Here is a 21,932-nt window from a genome sequence, read left to right as displayed (position 1 = left end):
AAATGGATCCACTCACGCGTCTTCAGAGTGAGATGGTAGGTTGCATACATTACTGCAATGCCCCATACATTAATTAGAAGTTTACCAAAGTGCATCTGCCTTCTTCAAAGTTTTGACTATAGCTAGGGCAGGCATCATTTGTCCCCCATTTTAGTTTCGAAATTGCAATACTCTTGAAGTATGTTAAAGGTCAGCAAGTCAACACATTTAAAACAGAATTCGTAAAGATGTAAACTTCATTCCTCACTAAAGGAAGCGTCAACGTATGTTCACTTATTATAATTACTAGGCGCTACACTCAAAAAGAATGATCATCTCAGCAAGAGTGTTAAAAGTGATAAAGTAGGACTATGCTAAGTATAAAATTATTTCTTGATAGGTGCAAAGTCATTTGATCTGCAAGCTGCAGTCTCGTAGATGTCTAAAAGCTTCACGATTTCTATACAAGCCTAGCGGAGGAACAAACTGTAGTATAGTCTATATTTTTTCTTAGCTGTTCAAGCTCTGCCACCTGCTTTGAAAATGAAAGCTAGTTTCGAAGAAAAGCAAAAACAGTAACACACTCATTCCTCGGTAGACACTACAACCACGGCATGAAGGAAGGAAGACAGGAAAAGGCATCATAGTGGCGGGCCCTGGGATAGTTTAGACCACATCGGGACCTTTAATGTTGGTTGTGAGGTAAGAAAAGGCACTAACTACTTTGTGTGCGTGTGTGTGTGTGCATGTGTGTGTAGAGAAGGAAGTTGTAGTTAATTGTAGTTAAAGGGCCTGGATTGATTTGGCTACCTTGGTTATTTTATACTGTGTAGGGGCGCCACTTAGCACAAAAGTGCTTCCTCACAAATCATAAAATGAAAATATTTATAAACTACATTATTAGTTAAGTGGTAAACTGTGCATGCACTAACCCATGTGTATTGTTTCATACTTAACTGGTGAATGAGAAAAAAATATGATTCAAAAGAGTGTAATGGGGCCTATGCGATATAATACACAGAGGGTTAGTTTTTGGGATCAAACCTTCAAAAATGATGACACGTCTTATGCACACTTTGATGTTTCAAAGCTACACAAGGATTGTGAAACACCACTCTGAGGGAGGCTCTGTATTAATTCCTCCCCTGTGAACTGCTATGGAAATGTGGTTAATGAGCAGCCAGATGCCACAGCCACTAAAACCATCACAGTTGAATGGTTTTTGGGTGTGAGTCATGTTAGCGTGCCAAATCCTCCACATGAGCACTCATCTGACAAAGTGATAAATGATCACCAAATAATGTCCCCAAGAAGTTCAAGAATTATGTTAGCATCATTCCTGTGACCACCTCACTTTTCAAATCGTGATGTCCACATGCCAGAGTGACAGAACAAACACACCAGCAATGTTTTCCAAGCTGCTGGCCTCCATATCAAGCATGACAGTGCCATTGAGTATAAAGCTGCGTAGCTCCATGAGCGAGTGAAGTGAGATGGTTGACACGTGAGGTTTGGACCACCGATCTCCTCCCTCTTCCACATCTTCTTCAAACTTGATCCACCTGCATGATGGCATGAAGGAATGCTCAGTTACATTACAGGGCACTGATATTCAGGAATATGCAGTGCTGCTTTGTTTAGTCAGCCACTTGAAATTGAGTAAGCATTTACAAAAATGCATGTGACATGACTGGCTATCCCCATTCATCTATAAAAATATGGGTACAGTGACACTGTTCATACCTGGCAGCACAAAAAAAAGAATGGTTAATGATGGACTTGCCCGCAAACCAAATCTGGGTCCCATGAGTTGGTCCTTGTGAGCCCAAATTCAGGTGAGCCCAAACAAGTAAAATAAAAAAAAAAATCTGAGGATGTTCTTAGGCCCTTCCCCAAAGAAATAATGCAACAGCATATGGGAATGCATGAGTCACCCTTTTTTCGAATGATCTAAGACCTTCTGTTGGACTAACTTGAAGCTTTATACTAGTCCAACTCATTAGTCCACCTTAATTCCCAAAATTTTCTGCTAAATCGAAAGACTGTACTGAGTCCTTAATCCGCCCACTAATCTGTGTTACCTCCAGATGTCTGGGTGGTTTTGTTTCATTTATGAGGGTTTAGCATACCAAAGTGAAGAGGTTGTTAGGGACACTGGAAGTTTTAAGCACCTGGGGCTTTTTAATGTACACTGACATTACTCAGAACATAGGCGTTTTGCTTTTATTCTTCATTGAAAAGAGGCTGCTGTGGCTGGAATAGAACCCGCATCCTTAGGACCAACAGCTGATCGCCCTATCCACTGAGCCACTGCCACGGAAATGCTTGGGTGGTCTAACCGATTTGGTTGGTCAACTATGAAATTTTTGCGACAGGCCAACTTCTTTTTGCGAAATGCCGACTCCCAAATTTTGAGGTACAATAACACTGAGGGAGGGTCTTTCCTTGGCCCAGTTTCAAATCTGGCATCATTACGTGGTTGGCTCTCTGATGTCATATGACCCTGATGATGTCAAAACTTTCCCACAATACAGAATGTGAGGTTTCTTCCTCGATGGCAGGCAAAACGCTAATACATTAAAAATTCTGACTCTACGTACATCTGAGCCTCAGTTCTGGACCTGAGTAGACCCAAGTGAATATGGGTCCGTGTGAACAGAGGATTAGTGCGGTGGGTTGATGTGGAGCTGAGTGATTGGCCCTTCATGCAAGGACCACTGACCTGGCTGCTTCCCTCCATTCCATCTCGTCCCCTTCAGCACAGAGAATTTCCATCTCACTGAAGAGGGGGTGTGCTTCGTGCAGGCCATCTTCCTCTTCACCAAGGATAAAATGGACTCGCTCAGCAGGGGGAGTCACTGTGTATTGGTCACATCACACGTAAGGTGTCACAGCAGTGGCAGCTACTCACATTTTCAGCTGCCATGTCATTAGCTTTTGCTGTGGTGTTCCCTCAATCATGCAATCACAGACACTCATGCCCAGCCTATATATCCAACTGAGCATAGCTTCCTCCACTGTTTAGGAATGAAGCTAGCCTTAAAAAATAGGTACCAAGAACTATTTTAAATAGCACCCTGCAACTTTCTAACTGGCAGTTTTCCCCATTTTTTCAAAAGGTAAAGTGTATCACACAAGTCAAACATGTTCCCTCTGCTATCTATGGTCAGACACAACTTAAACCTGCAGTAGCTCCCACACCAGATTCCTTCGTGACTGAAAGTAGTCCACTGTTAAATATTTTCTGGTTATCTAAATAAATAGCTAAGCATCATAGCAGATTATAAGCTCAAGAATTTTGAAGCCTCTGCCATGTTTAAAGTAGGCTCAAATTTTAAAAACTAATTTTGTTTACTGTTCAGTGTAATATTATACAAACTGCAACCGCTAAAAAAATGTAAATATTTATCACAGCCATAGTGTGTAGCCTGCAAATTTTAGACAACAGTATTGGCCTCTTTATGAATTCAGTATTTTCCTGGCTCACGCAATCTATAATCTGATTCTGCATCATCACACGTGCTTCAATAAACACTAACTAATGCAGTCGTATATAATGCTAAAATTTTCTTATTCAAATTTTGTACCCGCACATCAAATATACACCCACAATTTCACCCCTAGCTGTAAACGTTCACAATGTTGCCCTTTAAACAGATCAAGATGATAGCCCAGTGTTCAGCATAGGGGTACAGCTGACTTCATGCTGGTTAAACAGCCATTCTGAACGCAGTGCTGCAAGCTTCAAGAGCCAGAAATTTTTCCTTCCTTTCGCATGGCACCAGCCATGCACTGAAGGAAAGACAAGTGAAATCAACCCATCAAATCTATTTGGGAGGTGTCCCCTTCAGTTGCCCTTTTGCCAACTCCTTATTGGGCCAATTTGAGCTCCTTGAACTTTCTGCTCCCAGATAAATTGCTGGAGATGAGTTCCAATACCAACTGCCAAGCATGCTTGGAAACGAAAAAGGAGCCAACAGTTTCAGCATAAGGATCAGCTTAGCTGAAGGGAGCAAATCTACAGTGCAACAACAATTGTATACAACATGTGAGAAAACACACACACTGTGAACAATCAGACCTATACTGCAAATACCAGTAATAAATGGGCAAAAAGTGTGCTTCAAGCATTGTGGGAAGTCCTGCTGGAAAAAGTGTCAGGGAGGCTGTGCCGAACCTGATCGGTGGTTGCCGTCGCCGGCAGCGCCGCCTTCGTCCTTACGGGCATGGCCATTCTTGTGGTGGTGCCTGTGGTGCCTGCGGTGGCCGCGCCGGCGATAGCCTGGCACGTGCAGCCCAACGTACACCGTGTGAGCTCGGTGACCTGCAACACAGTGGCGCGCTCTTTATTACCCGCCAGAGACAAGCATGTGAGCATAAGTATCATGCTTAATTAATTGATTCTTTATCAATTTTTGTTTTGTTTTGTTTACATTGAGAAAGATAAAAAGCTAAACATTCGTGCAACCCTCTAGCCAGTGCCAAGCTGTTTTGGAGGTCGCAGGAAGCAGCACCTGCATAACCATTTCCCCGCCACGAAGTTCCTCCTTCCACCCCCTTTGAGCAGCGCAGGGTATTTTTCTCTCTCTCTCTCTCTGTCTGTCTGTCTTTCTCTCGGGAAAACTTTTCATGCATGGGCATTAGATCAATAACAAAACTCGGCGTGCCCAGAAGGGGATGTAGGGCTCTGGACTCTCCTTCCGAAAACTGCACAACGTTTCAGCAACACTGGCGGAAAATTTTGGCACCACATATGTGCCACTGCGCAGTCACTACAGAATTTCTCTACTGTAAAGACAGAAGAGAAGAAAGAAGAATGTTCGACATTTATAAGTACATCTTTCTTATTGATCCCCATGCAAGTGGAGTTCGCTCAAGTATTTATATCATTTCAGCCGTGTGGTTTAGATTTCGGTCAAAAAGTCGCGGTGCAGTGACGATCAGTGCATGGTGGTTGACGTTGCATGAGCAAAACTCTGACATCGTAGCTGCCCAGTTCCAGTCCATAGCTTGCATCAGAACGCCGCTGTAGCAATTATATCGCAATTTTTGTATGCTCCCGTTTCTTAATTTTCTGTTTTCTTATGACAGCAAAGTTTTCATGCATTGCCGAGCGAGCCCTACATCTTGTTTAAAAAAGGCTAATTTCATGTTGTGAACAATGAGCTATACCTTGCGCACAGTTCCAAAGAGAAAAAAAAAATGGCCCCTGATTTTCATGGCTAAGATAAACCGACCTAGGTGCGCTAGTCCTGGCTTATAGCTTTGTTTAACTTAGCTAAGTGTTAGAGTAAAAAGAATTGCAGTCACTGACTAAGTCAATATGAAAAAAGACGTTTCGAAACCCTCACGGGTTCCTTGATCACAATGACGCGAACAAGGAGAAGGAATGGAAATTTAAAGGTGAAGCTGGTGACGTAATGATTGTGAATAGATCAAGGGCATGTTTCCTATAGTGCGATTCATGACTCCGGTTGTCGTTTGAATGAAAGACGACTCAAGCAGCAGCCGCATTGTCAGATTCTTGTCTTTGGCTAAAATTTTGGCATCTTGTCTTGTGCGCGTGCTCTTCCAGTGCACTTACAGCAACGTTATCATTTCAAACGTCATGCCGGTGTTCTTTCAATCTTCATGTGAATTTCCCAGTTTCACCGATATAAACTTCACTGCAATTGCCACAGGGTATCTTATAGACCACACCTGGGAATTGAACAGAAGACAGGGAGTCTTCAACATTAACGAGCATACTGCGAAGCTTGCAGGTCAGCACATGTCCAATGTGCAAATCACATTTTGAAAATAAGCGAGACAGAGCTTCGCTAACACCACGTATATAAGGGATCCTTGCACTAGCCGAAAAAGTCTTGGCAATGGCTATCCTAGGTGCGAAACATCTTTCTTAATCCTCGAAATAAAGTGGGTGAAATATCCTTTCTTGCAAAGCTCGTGCTGTACCTTCTTAAGCTCGGACTCCCTGTTTTGGTCGTTGCAGATCATTCTGGCACGAGTTACAAGTGAAGAAACGAACAATTCCTTGTGAGCCATTGGATGGTTCTAGTTAAAATCCAGATACGTCCAGTGTGTGTGGGCTTGCGGTACACGGTGAACGAAAGGTTGTGGTTCTTTCGGTTCACAAGCATGTCAAGAAATGGTTTTTTTCATGTTGACTTAGTCAGTGACTGAATACCCCAATCAAGCGTGCAAGTTAAAGTGCATTTAAGGGAAGTGCACTTCACAGCTCAAAGGACACTTTATGCTATGCAGTGCTAAACGGAAAAGCGGAGTGCACTCGCATTAGCATTCATTGGTACGAAACTGGCACCTGAAAAACATATTTGAAAAAAGAAATTGGAACCTCCAAGAGTGAAGTTAAGAGAACTGCTTTTTAAAGTAGTAAAACACACCAAAAATGTTTCAAATTTGACACCGGGCTATGATTCGGAGACCATGAACAACATGGAGGAAGGAAAAACTTATTTAAATGATGAACAACAACAACCGCCCCTAACAAAAAACAGTGTCGCCGCAGTGGCCATCACGTGCACCACGCTTAATTTGGAAGTTGCGTACACGGTTATATCATATTTTTGTTATGTGATATTTTGCCCGTCGTTATTATAAAACAATTTCTCAAATAAAAAAAGTGTACCAAAAAGTAAACTCAACTTGTATGCATATCTTATTACGTAACATTTGTGACAAAGAAATTTCTTCTAGCGAGGCTACATACTCAGCCCTCAAAGTCTGTTTTGCGAACTCACTCCGACCTGAGTGCACACTTTGGCAAATGCACTTATGTTACGCTGTTTAGCAGCCATAGAGCGCACTTTTCGTAAGTGACACTCGCCGTAAGTGCACTTTATTTTGCGCGCTTGACAGGGGTATACTCTACTACCATGCCTGACCAGACGAACTTTCATCAAACCACTGACTACTTAACTAAGTGCTGTTTACCTTAAATCGCTATTCACTAGTCCCTTAATTTGTGCCTTTACTACCTCACACTACTTATTATATAGCATAAAGTCATAAGCTATAGCAATATGTAAAAGATTGCCCAACATAGATAATAGGTACCGCTTTGACATCGCCGTACGAACGTACGTGCCACATGGACGGTTAGCGTGTCTGACAACATGGGATCGAAGGGTCCAGAGCTCGATTTTCATCTCAAAAGGGTTGGAAAGAGCGGTGGAGCAGCACGTGGTCTCGTGGCATCACAGAAACATCAGTGTGTCGCTTTCCAATTACCACCAGCCAGAGGTAAACCAACACACACACACAGGCGATTTTTCGACAGTGATCCATATCTAGCGCTTCTGCACTAGAAATGTGTCTCCAGCACGAGACGTATATGTACTTCCAGTGGGGCCTGCGTGGACTGAGAATGGCGCGAGGCGACAGCCAGATGAGTCTTGGATTGAGAAGCCCTTCTGCAGAGACTCGCGATCAATTCCGCTCTGAGGTGCGCGATCAGCCCGTGACAAGCGCGCGAGCTCAAGTGCTCCTTTTACATTGATATCTGCTAGAAATATTTCTACAGTTCCCTCACAGCTGAAGGGGAGAAAAATTTGTTCAGGAACAAATTTCGACAATCTGAAATAGGAACTTAGCTAACAGCATCACGGTTCATGATGTGAAGGAAATCACTTTTGGCGGCAAACGGGAGTGAAGTATCGGGCTGTATCGCGCAGACATGCGTCTCTGCGCTCTCGGAATGAATCAAATTAACGGGGAGGAATATTAGATTGTTCGCTTTAGGCAAGTTTCAACTGTTACTCTCCCTAATGCAACTGTCGCCTACCATGCACCATGGTTCACGACAGGCATTGCAGTAAGATGCAAGCATATATACCGCCCTTGTGGAAGTGGTTTCTTTTTTCCTATTATTTTATTTTTTTATTATATTTGGAGCTGAGCTTCCACTTTACGGGTGCATGATGTGACAGTGTTAATGGATACCTGTTTGTCCGCTCCCCTTGCGGATCCTCGTTCGCACACACATACTTTGTCTTTGCCACTCGCTTACTTACTAATCTTATAATTTAATTGTGCCTCTCTTAACCCACAGTATACAGTACCAGGGTCCCAGGGTCCTGGAAGGCATAATTACAATCTCGCGATGCCACATAACCTGACCACATTTCCAGCAAGTAATGTTATACTATTGAAGTCAACAACACAAAGAATTTCTTGTATTCTTTAGATCAGGGTTCAGTAGAACCGGAAATAACTTTGCCTGCGTGCCGTGCCACAAAATGCCTTTGAGCAGGTGCGGCCGCCGCTATACTGGCCTGCGCGCTGTTCTGAAGTTAGGTACGCACGGTGATCCCTTTATACTCACATGTCCCGAATGCCAACCTGCATTTTAGCCTTCAAAGTGGCGCTATTTACTTCGATTAAAGAATGAAAAGCTTTTTACAGAGCTCCCCATTTAAACACCTGTCATCTCACCTAAACATCGGCATTGTTTTAAGGACCCGGCCTTTAAGCTGACGGCACTCAATCTACCTTCACGTACATTTCCAGCTTTCTCCCTGCAACGTCGGGCGTCCCTCAGGGTTCTGTCTTCAGTTTCTTTCTGCTTCCTAACATAGTATACATAATGTGCTGGTGCCACCATTCAAATATTTCGTCTTCCCTATGCGCTGATCAATTGCATATAACTAGCATCACTTCTTGAGCTAACAAAACGCTAGTGTTCTTACATCATAAATGCCATAAATATCATCCTGGCAATGCGCCTGAGCTTATCAATTGATTAGCTAGTGAAGCAATGCAAAGTCAACATTATAGAATATGCATATCACCCATATTCTACTCCCGCCAATTAACCTACAAATGCTACATGACCACGCCACCGCATTTATTAATTCGTCACATCATTACAGCATATCGACTCTAAAATAAGCTTCAGGCTCAAATGAAACTTTAAATGCAGCCAGACTTCCGTTATTATATACGCCGTAGCGTAAAGACCCAGATCTGTGGCAGAAAATCCGACGTTGCAAACGTAATGTTTTATAGAACGACCGTTTTCCGTGCGTCGACCTGGTCTACGCTTTTGCCGAATCTTTCGGACTGATTTACGACAGTCTCTGTTTTTTTATGAAGATCAACATATGCTCAACACCCGGCGGCGTCGCCAGCGAATGCGTCGTTTGTGACCGGACATTCCGAGGAACCTTTTTAGAAATAACAGCCAGGACAATTCATGGAAAGGTCCAAATGGGGTCAAAATTTATTAAGATGTTCCTGCAACACACACACACACACACGCACGCACGCACACACGCACACACGCACACACGCACACACGCACACACACACACACACACACACACACACACACACACACACACACACACACACACACACACACACACACACACACACGCACACACACACGCACGCACGCACGCACGCACGCGCGCGCACATGCATGCATATGCGTGTTCAGATAAGAACGGTATATTGAGGTTCATTGACCATATTTTATTTTGAATGAAATTCTTATATATAGTGGGCAAATGTCTAGCCACAAAGAAATTGTCTTTAATTTTGCAATATACAGCATTGTTTTTTCTGGGGAAAAAAAATGTATATCACTACAGGTGGAAAACGTCGTTTTTCCCAGTTCGAAAAGTTGCAAGTTTGGAGACCTGCTGCTACCACACTAAACATTTGTCACCTATTCTTTTTTACCTGATAAATCTATGCAACTTTTACTTTTACGGGAGTTATTAAATACATGTTTTCTTGTTGCAATTGATTTAGTAAAAAATCGCAAACATTGCTCCACAAGCAACGCACTACAAAGAAGTCCATTTTCAACCTTAATACAGGCATGTTTTTAGCATTAAGTCTTTTTCTATTTATTAGTCAAATAATTTGTTTGATTTCAGGCAAAGAAGTGAATAGTACTGCAAAGATTGTCTCTCCTACCCAGCTGAAAAAGTTCATTGGTTCCAGTTAGAATTCCAGCTGGTTTTAACTGGAGCCAAATGGAATTTGTGGGTTCCAATTGGCAACAGCTTGCCCAATTGGTTTCGCTAGCTGGCAAAATGTTCTCCTATTGGAATTCTTAATGGTAACAGAATATGGCAATGGACGTAGTTGGCATGCTTATCACTAGTTAGAAACTTAATTGGTTCCAATTGCAGGTCCAATGGGTTCCAGTAGGAAACTAGGCCGATTCCAATTGGGCATCCAACTGTTTTAATTTACCAGTCCCCCTTCAATATTCCACTGGTTCCAAATGAAAATGAGGTGGTTCCTTATTGAAAACAAGGAAATAAGTTTAAAATGTCACACTTTCTTTCCTTTGGTCATCCAGCATGGATTTAAGCAGCTAATGAAAATTTAATTTATGTGCATGACCATGTTGCAGTGTACATAAAGTGAATGCTATTTCTGGCATAGTTTAATCTGTTTGACTCATAAAAGAATGGCGTTGCCAAGAAAGTCAAAATTACTGATGTTATATATAGTTATAGACATCTGCTTCTTTAAATAATCCTTTGAATGCATGAAATATTTTAAACAAATTTTAAGCTGTGGTTTAAAAGGAAAGAAAATATTTTCAAGATTTCCATAGAACACAATTCTTGCAACTATTGTGAACTTATGTTTCTTAATTGAGTACAGAATTGAAACCCTGCTAATAATCGAGTAAAAAACCTAACACACTTTATGGCAAAAGTACTGGTGAAAGATAAGCAAACTCAATGCTTTGGATGAGACCAGAACATGTGCACATATACAGGTGCATATCTACAGGCATATATACGATATATCCCACGGGCATATATATTATATATGTACGACATTCTTTCAGCTGCTGTCTGCTAGCGTAGCAGACGACGCGAGTTCCGATGATCGCCGATCGCCTACATCAATCAAAGCAAAGTGCAGCGAAAACAATTATTTGCAAAAACTTAAAATTAATTTTAATAGCAGTAATTTTAAATATGTCACTTATCACTTGCTATATAATTTTGACTAATGCATGTTTTCCGTAAAGTGAGCGACATCGCTGTCCTGCCTTCGGCTTTAGCCTTCAGAAGCCAAAAATAGCCGTTCCAAAGTCTAGACTAGACGACTAGCGAGGGACAACATGGCGGTGACAATGGCAAGCATGACGGCATGTTCGTGCAAACGCGTGTTTGCAAACGCTCTGTGCGGCTAGAATCCTGCGCTAATTATATGTTACCATAATTTAAACGTAGCCGTCATTATCAATGATTTTTCGGCATTTCATCTGACGCACTAAGTGGTATCACAACTTCTGGCAAGACTAAAATGTGAAGCAACTTCTACAAGGCCTACGACATGCTACTCTTCGGTAAGTAAAAAGTTTCTTCTCTTGTGGCAATCCCACCCTGTGTAAGTGTTCTAAGGTTGCATTGGAGTTCAGCTAAATTTTTAGAGCGTATTTAAGGCACTGACAAAGACCAACATTGACTAAAACGGGCCCGATAGCTACGATGACCGCTGCTGATCTCATTCGAGCGAACTGTCCAAGTGAGGTGATAACTTCTGTTCTCCGTGATTGATTTCCGTAGATTTATTGTATTAGCCTGTCGAACTACGTTTGGATTTACCTGCGGCCAGCAAAAAACCAACTTCATTATCCGATTGTTGCCGCCTCAGAACCGTCACTGCATATCCTGGTGACTTCACTGTGATGACGTGAAGCGCTGGTAGTTAGGTTTAAAACTAGAAACCTAGGCCAAAAATGTGTGAACAGGCAAAGACCGGTGGCTGAATGATTCAGTCTATACGTATTGCGACTAGGTTTATCCATGATGCGATTGTGTGAGATGTAATGTTCATATGCTCACTCAGCATGTACCTCACTCACCTTTCACTTGTTCCATTTGGAAGCACCATTCAAGGAGAATATTTAGAGACCACATGCTTGTACAACACTTCACTTGTCCCTGGGAGGATTCTCGCCACATGTGTTTTTGCATTTTACTCGTTCCAGAGCAAAAACTTGCACTCCATGACTTGTACTTTCTAACTAAACTAAGCTTTGCTAAATGCACTTTTTTTTCTCTACACGGCTACAGGAAGCGGCTGCAGGACATGGGCATGCCACTGCAAATGGCTCGGGAGGCTGCCATGAAAGACGTGACGGGCCTCATCAACGAAAAGATTGCATATCTCAGAAGGCAAGCGAAGAGGTAATTGAATAATTTTATACCATTTTGTGTGTGACATTCAAAAAGCATCTAAGCTTGTCAGCTCTCTGATTACTTATGCTTGCCTTTATTACTTTAGGGAACAAGCTGCCAATGGAGCACTGCAGGGAGCAACCACACAAGCAGCTATGGCAGATGGCGATTCCTGAAGAATGCACAAAGGCACATTCAAGAAATTTTTTGAATTTGGATCTTTCACCATTCAGCTGCGCTGTTTTATGGGTAGCTAGTTTAAAAGGATCTTATTTGTTTCAAGTAGAGAAGCACTTTGCATTGCAAGTACATTAAAGTAATAAATGTGAAAGTGTGTTAAGTGTGTTATTGAATAGAGCTTTGTTGTCTTCATTTCAAGTAATTCATGCAGATCTTGTTCTGGTCCACTCCAGACACAGAAATTAGTCCTGCAAGCATCAACATGCACCAGATGATGAGAGTATGGGTCTAGTATTAGTTCCCTAGTTAATATTCATTGGAGTAGGAACTTTCCAGCTATAATGGGGCAGCATGGGTACTAGTTGGAATCGCCCAGTTAAAACCTATTGGAGTTGTCCAGTTAGAACCAGCTGGAATCGCCCAATTATAACCAGCTGGAATCGTCCAATTGGAACCAGCTGGAATCACCCAATTGGAACCAGCTGGAATTTACCAATGGGTGTCCGAAAACCTAACTGGAATTAGAAAAATTCCAATAGGAACCAATGAACTTTTTCGGCTGGGTTGGCTAAGGCCTTTCTTAATGGGAATTTTATTACTTTCTTTACTCAGCCCCTATAGAGCTCTAGTCTGCTAAGTGTGTTCTCCACAACGCATCAAATTCCCCTAAGATTTGAAAACAGCCAAAAAAGCGTGACTTTGATTCCGATTTAAAAAAATAAACATCGTAGGTTTTTACAAAAGCCACTCTCAAGAATCCTCCTTACCTCAGAAATATTACGGCCTGAAAAAGTGCCGCATTTTATTGTTTAAAATTATAAAAGTAAGTATAAAACTGAAGGCTGGTTTTGAAAATTTTCAATACTCGGCCCCACATTCTGGCATGACCTAATAAAGTGTTACCGCTGAAACTTTTTCTGTATGTTATCCAGGAGTAGTTCTCTATTTCTGCCAAAAATTGGAAACATTAGAATTTTTTGTTCTGTCTGCGTACTATTTTGAATTCGGCCAATATTCGAAATTATCAAAAGACGGATAATTGCGAGGCGACGGCGATCGAAATTAAGCGGTTTGGGCCTGGGTCGGCATGCGAAAGGTATTGTGCATTTCGCGTGGCCGCAGGCAACGGACGACGGGCATCAAGAGGAAACCCACGGAGGCTGAGTTCCCTGTAGGGACAGCGGCGACACGTGTCCAGATTCCCCGCAATAATAGCATAACGGTTGGTTGTCGGCCGGGTGTTCGCCAGACATCGGTCCTTCGGAAGCCGCGGCGGCGTACGTTTGGTACGGAAGACCGGTGACCGGTGCGCGTGGCTCGTAGGACGGCGTCGAAGGCGGCAGGTAGCGGCTGGTGACCACGGTGTAACTCAAGGTCTGGGGCGGGCACTGCAACGGGAACGGGCACGCCCAGTGCCTGTTGTACTTCTTCACGAATAATATTAGAAACGGTTGCGACCGGCTGTGGTGGAATCGGCAGGTATTTAGCCAGTACCTCTTCCCGGACTATCGCCGGGATCGTATCACGCAACGATTTCGTCGAAAATTGTATGGCTTCACCTGCATTGGCAGAGATGATCATGAATACAGTAGTACGCTGATATTGCCGGGCACGCATGTCAAGTGCCTTTTCGATGGTGGTCGCTTCCCTGGTGAATTCGCCTACTGTTGTTGGTGGACTTCGCACTAGGCCGGCAAATAACTGCTCCTTAACACCCTTCATCAAAAGGCGCACTTTCTTATCTTCCGACATGGTCGGGTCTGCACGTCGAAAGAGTCGCTTCATCTATTCGGTGTAGACCGTAAACTTTCATTCATATGTTGTATTCGGCTATTTAAAGGCAGTTCCGCTTTTTCCTTGCGAAGTGTGCTGGTGAACGTACGCAAGAATTCCGTCTTGAATGTGTCCCATGTGCGGAGTCCAGTTTCGTGATTTTCAAACCATGTTCTCGCAGAATTTTCCAGCGCGAAGTAGACATGGCGCAGCTTGGAGTCAGCGTTCCAGGCATTGAATACAGCCATTCGGTCGAACTGCTCCTGCTAAGCTCCAGCCAGTGAGCTCCAGCTAAAGCCCCTCTATGGGGCTTTAGCTCCAGCTCCAGCCAGTCTTCAGCGTCCTCATGAGGCAGACCGTGGAAACGTGATGGATCTCGCTGTTAGTGGACCGGAGTTGTCGATACCGGCGGTTTAATCGCACACCATTGTTGTTGTTCTCCTCTAATTTGATGGCACATACCCACACAGGGGATCGGCCAAGAATTGGGGTGCAGAGATAATAGATTTTGAGATGTATAATTACATCGTAAAAAAAAAAAAAAAAAAAAAAAAAGCGTTAGAGCTCAGTCTTGGAGCTAGCGCGCTTTTTCTTTGTCGCACACCTCTGCGCGTCTTCGTCATCTGCTACATTATATATTTTTTTATATTACTAGTTTACATAATGCAATATTTTCTGTACCTGACATTTGTTAGGTACTTTGGACTGTGTTTGGTTGATATCGATAATTACTGAAGTCGCGGTAGTTCTTAAATTCGAATTATATATATTTTTTTTATATATATATTCTTGAATTTTTGACCAATTTCAAAATAATATAGAAAACCAACAGTCTAGACTTCAAGATTTTACAGAAATAAAGTACAAGGCCTGGAAAATATATGCAAAAAGTTTCAAATGAAACACTTCATTAAGTAGTGCCAAAACGTAGGGCTGAATATTGGCAATTTTCAGGATACACGCTAGATTTTATATTTATATTTAGTACATTAAACAATATAACGCAACACTTTTTTAGTCCGTAATATTTCCGAAGTACTGAGGATTCTTGAGAGGGATTTTAATAAAAATCGAACATGGTGTTCTTTTTTTTTTATTTTTTTATTTTTTTTTTTATTTTTTTTTTTTTACTGGAATCAAAGTTGCCCCGTTTTCGCTGTTTTCAGCTTTCGGTCGATTTTGATGCGTTGTGGAGTACACACCACACCTAACCACCTCAAGCTCCAAATTTTGTGTAAGAACGTAACCCGCATAATAAAAAGAAAAAGGTTTAGTGCAGACAACTTAAGGCATCATGACAGTATGTACTGAAAATTGACCTTTTTGCAGCGTGCCGTTCCTGATCACAATTTGCGATTTTTTACTAAATCAACTCCAATAACAAAGCGGAGTTTTAATAGGGTTGGATTGGGTTGTGGGGTTTAACGTCCCAAAGCGACTCAGGCTATGAGAGACGCCGTAGTGGAGGACTCCGGAAATTTCGACCACCTGGGGTTCTTTAGGGTGCACTGACATCGCACAGCACACGGGCGCCTTACTTTTCGCCTCCATCGAAAAGCGGCCGCGAGGCCGGGATTCGATCTCGCGTCTTTGGGAACAGTAGTCGAGCGCCGTAACCGGGTTTTAATAGTTTTTGCGACAGTAACAGTTGCATAGATTTAATGAGTAAAAAATTAGAGCTTAGTGACGAGATATTAGTGCAACTCCTAACTTGCAACTTCTTGCAATGGCAAAACCGGCGGTTTCCACCTCTAGTAATATATGCTTTTCCTTTTTTTCGAAAAAATTACGCCGTATCTTGAAAAACTAAGGTTCATTCCTTTGTGTGGAGACATTTGCTCACCAAATATAAACATTTCATTGAAAACAAATAATGGTCATGGGACCTCGATTACCGTTCTTCCCTGCACACACCCATATACTATATATGATTGGTTCACAGGAAAGGAAAGGCGCAGTATCTGTCACACTTGTTCTGTGGACACCCGAACCGCGCTGTAAGGAAAGGAAGTAAGGTGGGAGTGAAAGCGGAATGAGAGAAAGGGGGGCCGTAGTGGAGGGCTCCGGGGTAATTTCGACCGACCACTTGAGGATCTTTGACGATCTTTAACGTGCACTGACATCGCACAGCACACGGACGCCTTTTCGTTTCGCCTCCACCGAAACGCAGCCGCCGGCAGTCGGGTTCGAATACGGAAACTCCGGCACAATAGTAGGCACCACAGCGATGGGGCTTATGGCACGGATATCTTAGACTTAAGCGATCGAGAAAAAAAAAAAGCATAGCAAATTAAGGGATACACATTTTAATCTTAATTTTAATCTTTAATTTTAGTGTGTATACACACACACGCACACACGCATACATACATACATACATACATACATACATACATACATACATACATACATACATACATACATACACATACATACACATACATACACATACATACATACATACATACATACATACATACATACATACATGCATACATACATACATACATACATACATACATACATACATACATACATACATACATACATACATACATACATACATACATACATACATACATACGCGCTCATTCCTGACTGCGAGTTCTAGTTTCGCTGTCATGTGGTAATGTACCTCCAATACGGCCAGAAACCGATGAAGGATCGCACGTCGCTTTCCAATAGCCCGCCTGGTTTTCCACGTTTTGACACATTCGGAAGTTTCTAGTTGTGATATATTGACCATCACCGTACATATCACCAGTATCCTAAGTTTTCGGTTCACGGGTGTGGCAAAAAGGACTTTGCTCCAAGCAGCCTTGTCGCGCATAGTGAGGATCTGCCGACTTGTGAACTACGTTTGGAAATATGCGCAACACAATACGGGCCCACAAGGGAGCGCATACTTTTGTGCGCTGCACAGCGAGGCATGAGTCCGTCTAGTGGAAACGCATATATTGCATCGGACACAGACTGGCGCAATGCGTCGGCCAGAACGCGAAATAAAGATATCTGGTGAAAGTTTTCTGGTGCAGTAATATAAAACTTGCCATGTTCTGTTCCCTTCGGAGGCAAAGAAATACATATATCGGTCACTGAAAGGTCTGTACACAATCTAGTTTCCTCTCCTATATATTCCTCAGAAAATGAAATATCACCTCACCACTCTTGCCATCATGCCCAAATGTACCATCCACGTACACAGGAATTGTAACATTTGAGGTTTCACTCTCCTATCGTACAACGGTTGCTCAAGAGAGCACAAATGCGCCTCCATTGAGCGGCCTCGGTCATGATTAAGGCCTGGTCAAGACTGATCAGGCGTGGACTGGAATGCGCTTCCCGATAACATTATAGCCTGTTTAGCAGAGCGTAGATGCTACTAGCGTAGACGTATACCGGTTTACCGGACCGTCCCGAGGTTTGGCAAACTGCGGCCAATGGACGTGCGCAGTCGGCATCCGGTAAACCGCAGTACGTATATACGTCTGCGCACGTATTTGCTCTCTCTGTCGTACCCATAACTTCTCCCGCAAAATTCACGCGCGAAATCGACAGCCACGTTATAATCACATCTGAGAACGTCCTATCAACCTGGCATATACTAAAGATCTTAACCACACCATATGTAATTTAATGCCCCTTGAAAGGACTACCTAAGGGCGAAAATGAAATTCGATGAAAAAAAAAAATCGAGACTATGAAAAAGCCTCTGCTTCTGGACGACAGAAAGCAACCAAGGGACTTCAAGGTCATTCCATTCCATGGGAGTCGACAGGATTTTGTCTTGAGAAGGGGCAAACTCGTTGGATCGCGACAAGGGGTCAGAGAAGCATCAATCCCACCTGTCTCTACGTTGGAATCCACATAAACTTTGCCAGAAAGTTCCTTGTCAGCGAAGTCCGCGGGAAAATAAGGAAGCACGAGTGGAGGAGGCAGTTTGGGAGGAGGAAGGCAAGGGGGGGTAATGGCCATATTGCACCCCTTTGTCGGCGTCCATGTTCATTCGGATCCAGTGCACGTACCTTCAAAGTCCTTGTCCGTGTAGCTTGGGTGTGAGGTCAGGGCCCCCGGGTCCTTGGGAGCTTCGTCCTGGTTTCCCGTCTCCATCTTCTTCTGCTTCTGCCACGGTCTGCGAATACAAGGTGAGACGAGGCATGCGTAAGCACGATAGTTTAAAGGCCACACATGTGGCACATGGCGCTGACAAACCCCATTCTGGACCACTTATCATACCGGAAAACACGTCACACTCGGTTGCTTTACCATTCAGCACTACTTACAAGCGACGAGGTCTGACCGCAGGTAGAAATTTGTAAGTCGGATGCCCATAGCAAAATTTAGGCAAACTCTGTGCCCCAAAATAGCGCCCGAATTCCGACTGCGCGCGATTAATCAGTCAGTCAGTCTTGAAAACTCTCCGTGTATATACAAGGCGCCCACAAAATAGTTTGGAATAAAAAAGAATCTGCAACAGAACTTAATTTTTAAGCACGCGGCCACGAAGTGATGTGTTCTGCAAGGCACTTATGTGCCGCTAATTAGCGAGAAAATTCGGCTGATTTAAGACATTAGAACTCGGAAAACACTTGCGGCCACTTGTACGGGGATATACTTTTTATTGGCGGTCGCCATCTAATCGGCGTGACGTCACAAAGGTGATCAGGGAATTTGAGTAAGCAAGCGATGCTTTCACATCAACGCGAATAGTGATCCACCACCTGCACGCCACGTGAACAGATGTCGACCGATTACATGAGTGGACACCGCGAACGGAGCGAGAAAAGGCACGTTTCCAATCCTCCGCGTAATCCGGCTTGGCAAAAAAAAGAAAAAAGACGAGGTAAAAATAGCGAGGGGTGATAAAGCATAAAACCTTGCAGACACTCCCCGACAACGTAAGAGCCCCTCGCCGACGCGACCGAGGCTTCCGATAAGCAAAACCGCTCTTCGCGCAATCGCAGCAGCAAAGCTACGAAGGCTCAAGGGAAATGACAAACAGCCTCATTCCAACTTGGTCGCGGTTGATCATCTGCTATGCAGCACCCGGATGCACGCACCGCTTCACAGCTGTTCAGTCTTCTAAGGGGACTTAACCCTGTACACAGAGTGTTAATCTTTCTTCCTCTCAATATGGCGGTAATAAAAACGTGGTAAACAAGCGAGCCTTGAAGGGCCGAGCACGTCTGCCAACCAGCCGATACCGTACCGCGCTGCCGGCGACGTCTCTGCGGCACGCCGAAGAGAAGCAGCGCGCACGTGCTGAGAGAGAAGAAAGAAAATTGGAAATGAAAAGCTGAGCGTTTCAAGCGAAGCGACGGACAAAATGACAAGCTGAAGCGCCGAAGCTGCTGGTGACGTTATGAATGACCGCGAGGCAGAAATTACTTCGAGTGCTGCCGGCTGCATTAATATAATGCCCCAGCTCATCGACACTCGTGTCAGGGCTGTGATTATTAATCCTCAGGTAACGTCACGCAATGACTCCATCTTTGGGTACAGCTGAGGCTAGCTTCTACAGTGTACGCGGAAACTAGGCGCTGAAGAGAGGATTAGAAACAACGCTTTCTCTACGCATTCAGGAGATGAACAATGTGGGGCATGCAGTACAGCCGTGGCATGCGCATGCTGGTAGTAGATGCAGTTCGCTTCCACACGGACAGTTTTCTTACGTCCGATGCAGAACGCTTAATGGCAATTAGAACAGAAAAGCGTGTTCCATTTACTAAAGTTGGCGTTTGTACGATAAACAAATGAGGAAAACAAAAAAAAAGGATACAAAAAGCGCCACCTATCAGCCAGCCCTACATTCAACAGCGAGCACACGTTTCATTCTATGTATTCTGAGACTTTCCACATATATTAATAGTAAAGGTTTTCCTGAGCTTCGTTTTTACGCACAAGAAATGTGAAGTAACAAAATAAATTACAAGAATTCGTGACCCCGCCAAGTCTACTGCCGATTTGCTGCTCAATTAAAATTTCTACTTACGCACTCGATGCTATGTTCCGCGAGTGCGGCTATCACTTATTGAACGCACTTTTTTTTTTTTAATTTTTATTACCGCCGCGACCTTACGACTGTAATTCAAACGCCAGCACTTTGTTCACAACCCGCCGAGGTGGCTCAGTGGTTATGGCGCTCGACTACTCAACCCAATGACACGAGATCGAATCCCAGCCACGGCGGCTGGTTTTCGATGGAGGTGAAAAGCAAGGCGCCCGTGTACTGTGCGATACAAGTGCACGTTAACAGAACCCCAAGAGGTCGAAATTTCCACAGCCCTTCACTACGGCGTCTCTCAGCGCTTTGGAACGTTAAACCGTATAAACCAAACCAAACTTTCTTCACAAGTGCTTCCACACCACTGACCTTTCCGCGATGCACAAACGAGAGGGGAGAGGCTGTCACTCTCTCCCCCTGCTCATAGCCTTGTCCACCTCGTTCTCATCTTCCTCCTATATCAAGTCTAAGTGCGCCCGATTGTTAGCACATCTTTCTTCTCGCCAGAAACATTTCCTGTTCAATAAAGTGGCTTTGAATCGTGACCAGAAACTACTATCCTGATCACGCACGAAGCCAAGGGAGACACCGCAGCTCTTCGGCTTCACAGGCGGACACGCGTCGCGCGACCATCGCACGTGAGATACAGCTTGTGCGTTGGCACCGACCGGCAGGCTTCCTCCGAGCGACCTCGTCAACAGAAAACATGCAGTCAGCCTATCGGCCGCCGCAAACAGTAAGCGCCGATAAAGATGCGAGAGTCGACCTGCGGTACAAAAACACGCATATCCCGCGCTCCTAGCACTCGGGTACTGTATACGTGCGCAGGGTTCAGCACGCTCCAAACAAAGGCGCACTAGTAAATCTGCCCCTTTCTTTTGATACTGTATTTCCTTCTGGGCTTGCGGGGAACGTGTGGCGCAGTTCGCCTAAATATAGCCCGCTGAACGCAACCATGAATCCGGGCAAGCGCAGCGGAAAACAACAAATAACTGGCTACGCTGAGAATGCACGGAACGGGTTAACCAGGGGGCGAAAGAACCACAGAAAATTCAAATAACTGAACTGACAAGACAAACTGTGGGCCGAGGACACGAGGCACCTTCGTCAACAAACAAAGGAGTCGTAAGAGAGAGAGAGAGAAGTAACGATGACTTAGCACTTTTGGAAAACAGGAAAACAGTAGCATCCTCGCGAAAGAGTGAATAAACCGTCGTTCACATCGCCAATTAACGCAAATCGTAGTAACGTCAGCGCAGTCAACGTTGGGCACCCCGCTGACGCAAAGACAAATGCAGAGGCAGGTATCCTCACTCATCTCGCCGTCATCTGGGCATAGCCGCAAGCCATCCTCCCGCGCAAATTGTTTCAAGTTGTCGCCCCTGGTCACTTGCGTCGAGTTTGCACACGTAAAAGGTTCTGTGTGGGGTGCAGAGTTAGGCGTTGCGTAGGGCACGTCAGAAATAGCCGTGCAAACAGCAGCGAGGAAACTGCCAATGGAAGGGTCAGCTGCAGCGAGTGATGAGAATAAAAAACAACTGCCACAGAGCACGCCTAGCTAAGACGAAGCGCAGGCAGCCGACATCTTCAGGGAAAACGCGATGGGGGTGCGAGCCGACGTGCGTCAAAGTTGCAGCGAGCGAAAAGGGTTTCGGAGCGAAAGGAGAAAGAAGGGTGACGCCTTTGCCTGCCATGCATGAACATTTATGCGACGAGCGAAGACAATGTATCTTCGCCGCGGCTCATTCCTTTTCTCTCTCCGATTGATGCTGGGGCCGTTATGGCTCCTCTCTTTTTACTCAGAGGAGTAACACTCA

At 44.1% G+C, this 21,932-nt stretch overlaps 1 protein-coding gene and 1 long non-coding RNA gene across 8 annotated transcripts in view; one reads left to right on the top strand and one right to left on the bottom strand.

Moving 5' to 3' along the window:
* Positions 1-21,932, bottom strand: part of Ndae1 (Na[+]-driven anion exchanger 1) — a 239,355-nt gene that overhangs the window by 58,300 nt on the left and 159,123 nt on the right. For all 7 annotated transcript variants that reach the window (XM_084593300.1, XM_084593299.1, XM_084593302.1 and 4 more), the window contains exons 2-5: positions 18,137-18,243; positions 4,157-4,303; positions 2,702-2,837; positions 1,381-1,541 (exon numbers count right to left, since the gene is read on the bottom strand). In XM_084593300.1, the coding sequence (XP_084449426.1) occupies positions 1,381-1,541; positions 2,702-2,837; positions 4,157-4,303; positions 18,137-18,221 (529 nt within the window). In that variant the 5' untranslated portion in view covers positions 18,222-18,243. The remainder of the gene's footprint in view (positions 1-1,380; positions 1,542-2,701; positions 2,838-4,156; positions 4,304-18,136; positions 18,244-21,932) is intronic.
* Positions 11,095-12,497, top strand: LOC146197991 (uncharacterized). The gene is made up of 3 exons (XR_014704707.1): positions 11,095-11,323; positions 12,054-12,167; positions 12,265-12,497. It is a non-coding gene; the product is annotated as an uncharacterized LOC146197991 (long non-coding RNA).

Source organism: Amblyomma maculatum, chromosome 2, assembly GCF_055883805.1.
Source record: "Amblyomma maculatum isolate TAMU_Amacu chromosome 2, ASM5588380v1, whole genome shotgun sequence".
In the NCBI taxonomy this organism is placed as follows: Eukaryota; Metazoa; Arthropoda; class Arachnida; order Ixodida; family Ixodidae; genus Amblyomma; species Amblyomma maculatum.
The sequence above is the reverse complement of the archived record's forward strand: the minus strand, read 5'-3'. Positions and strand labels throughout refer to the sequence as shown.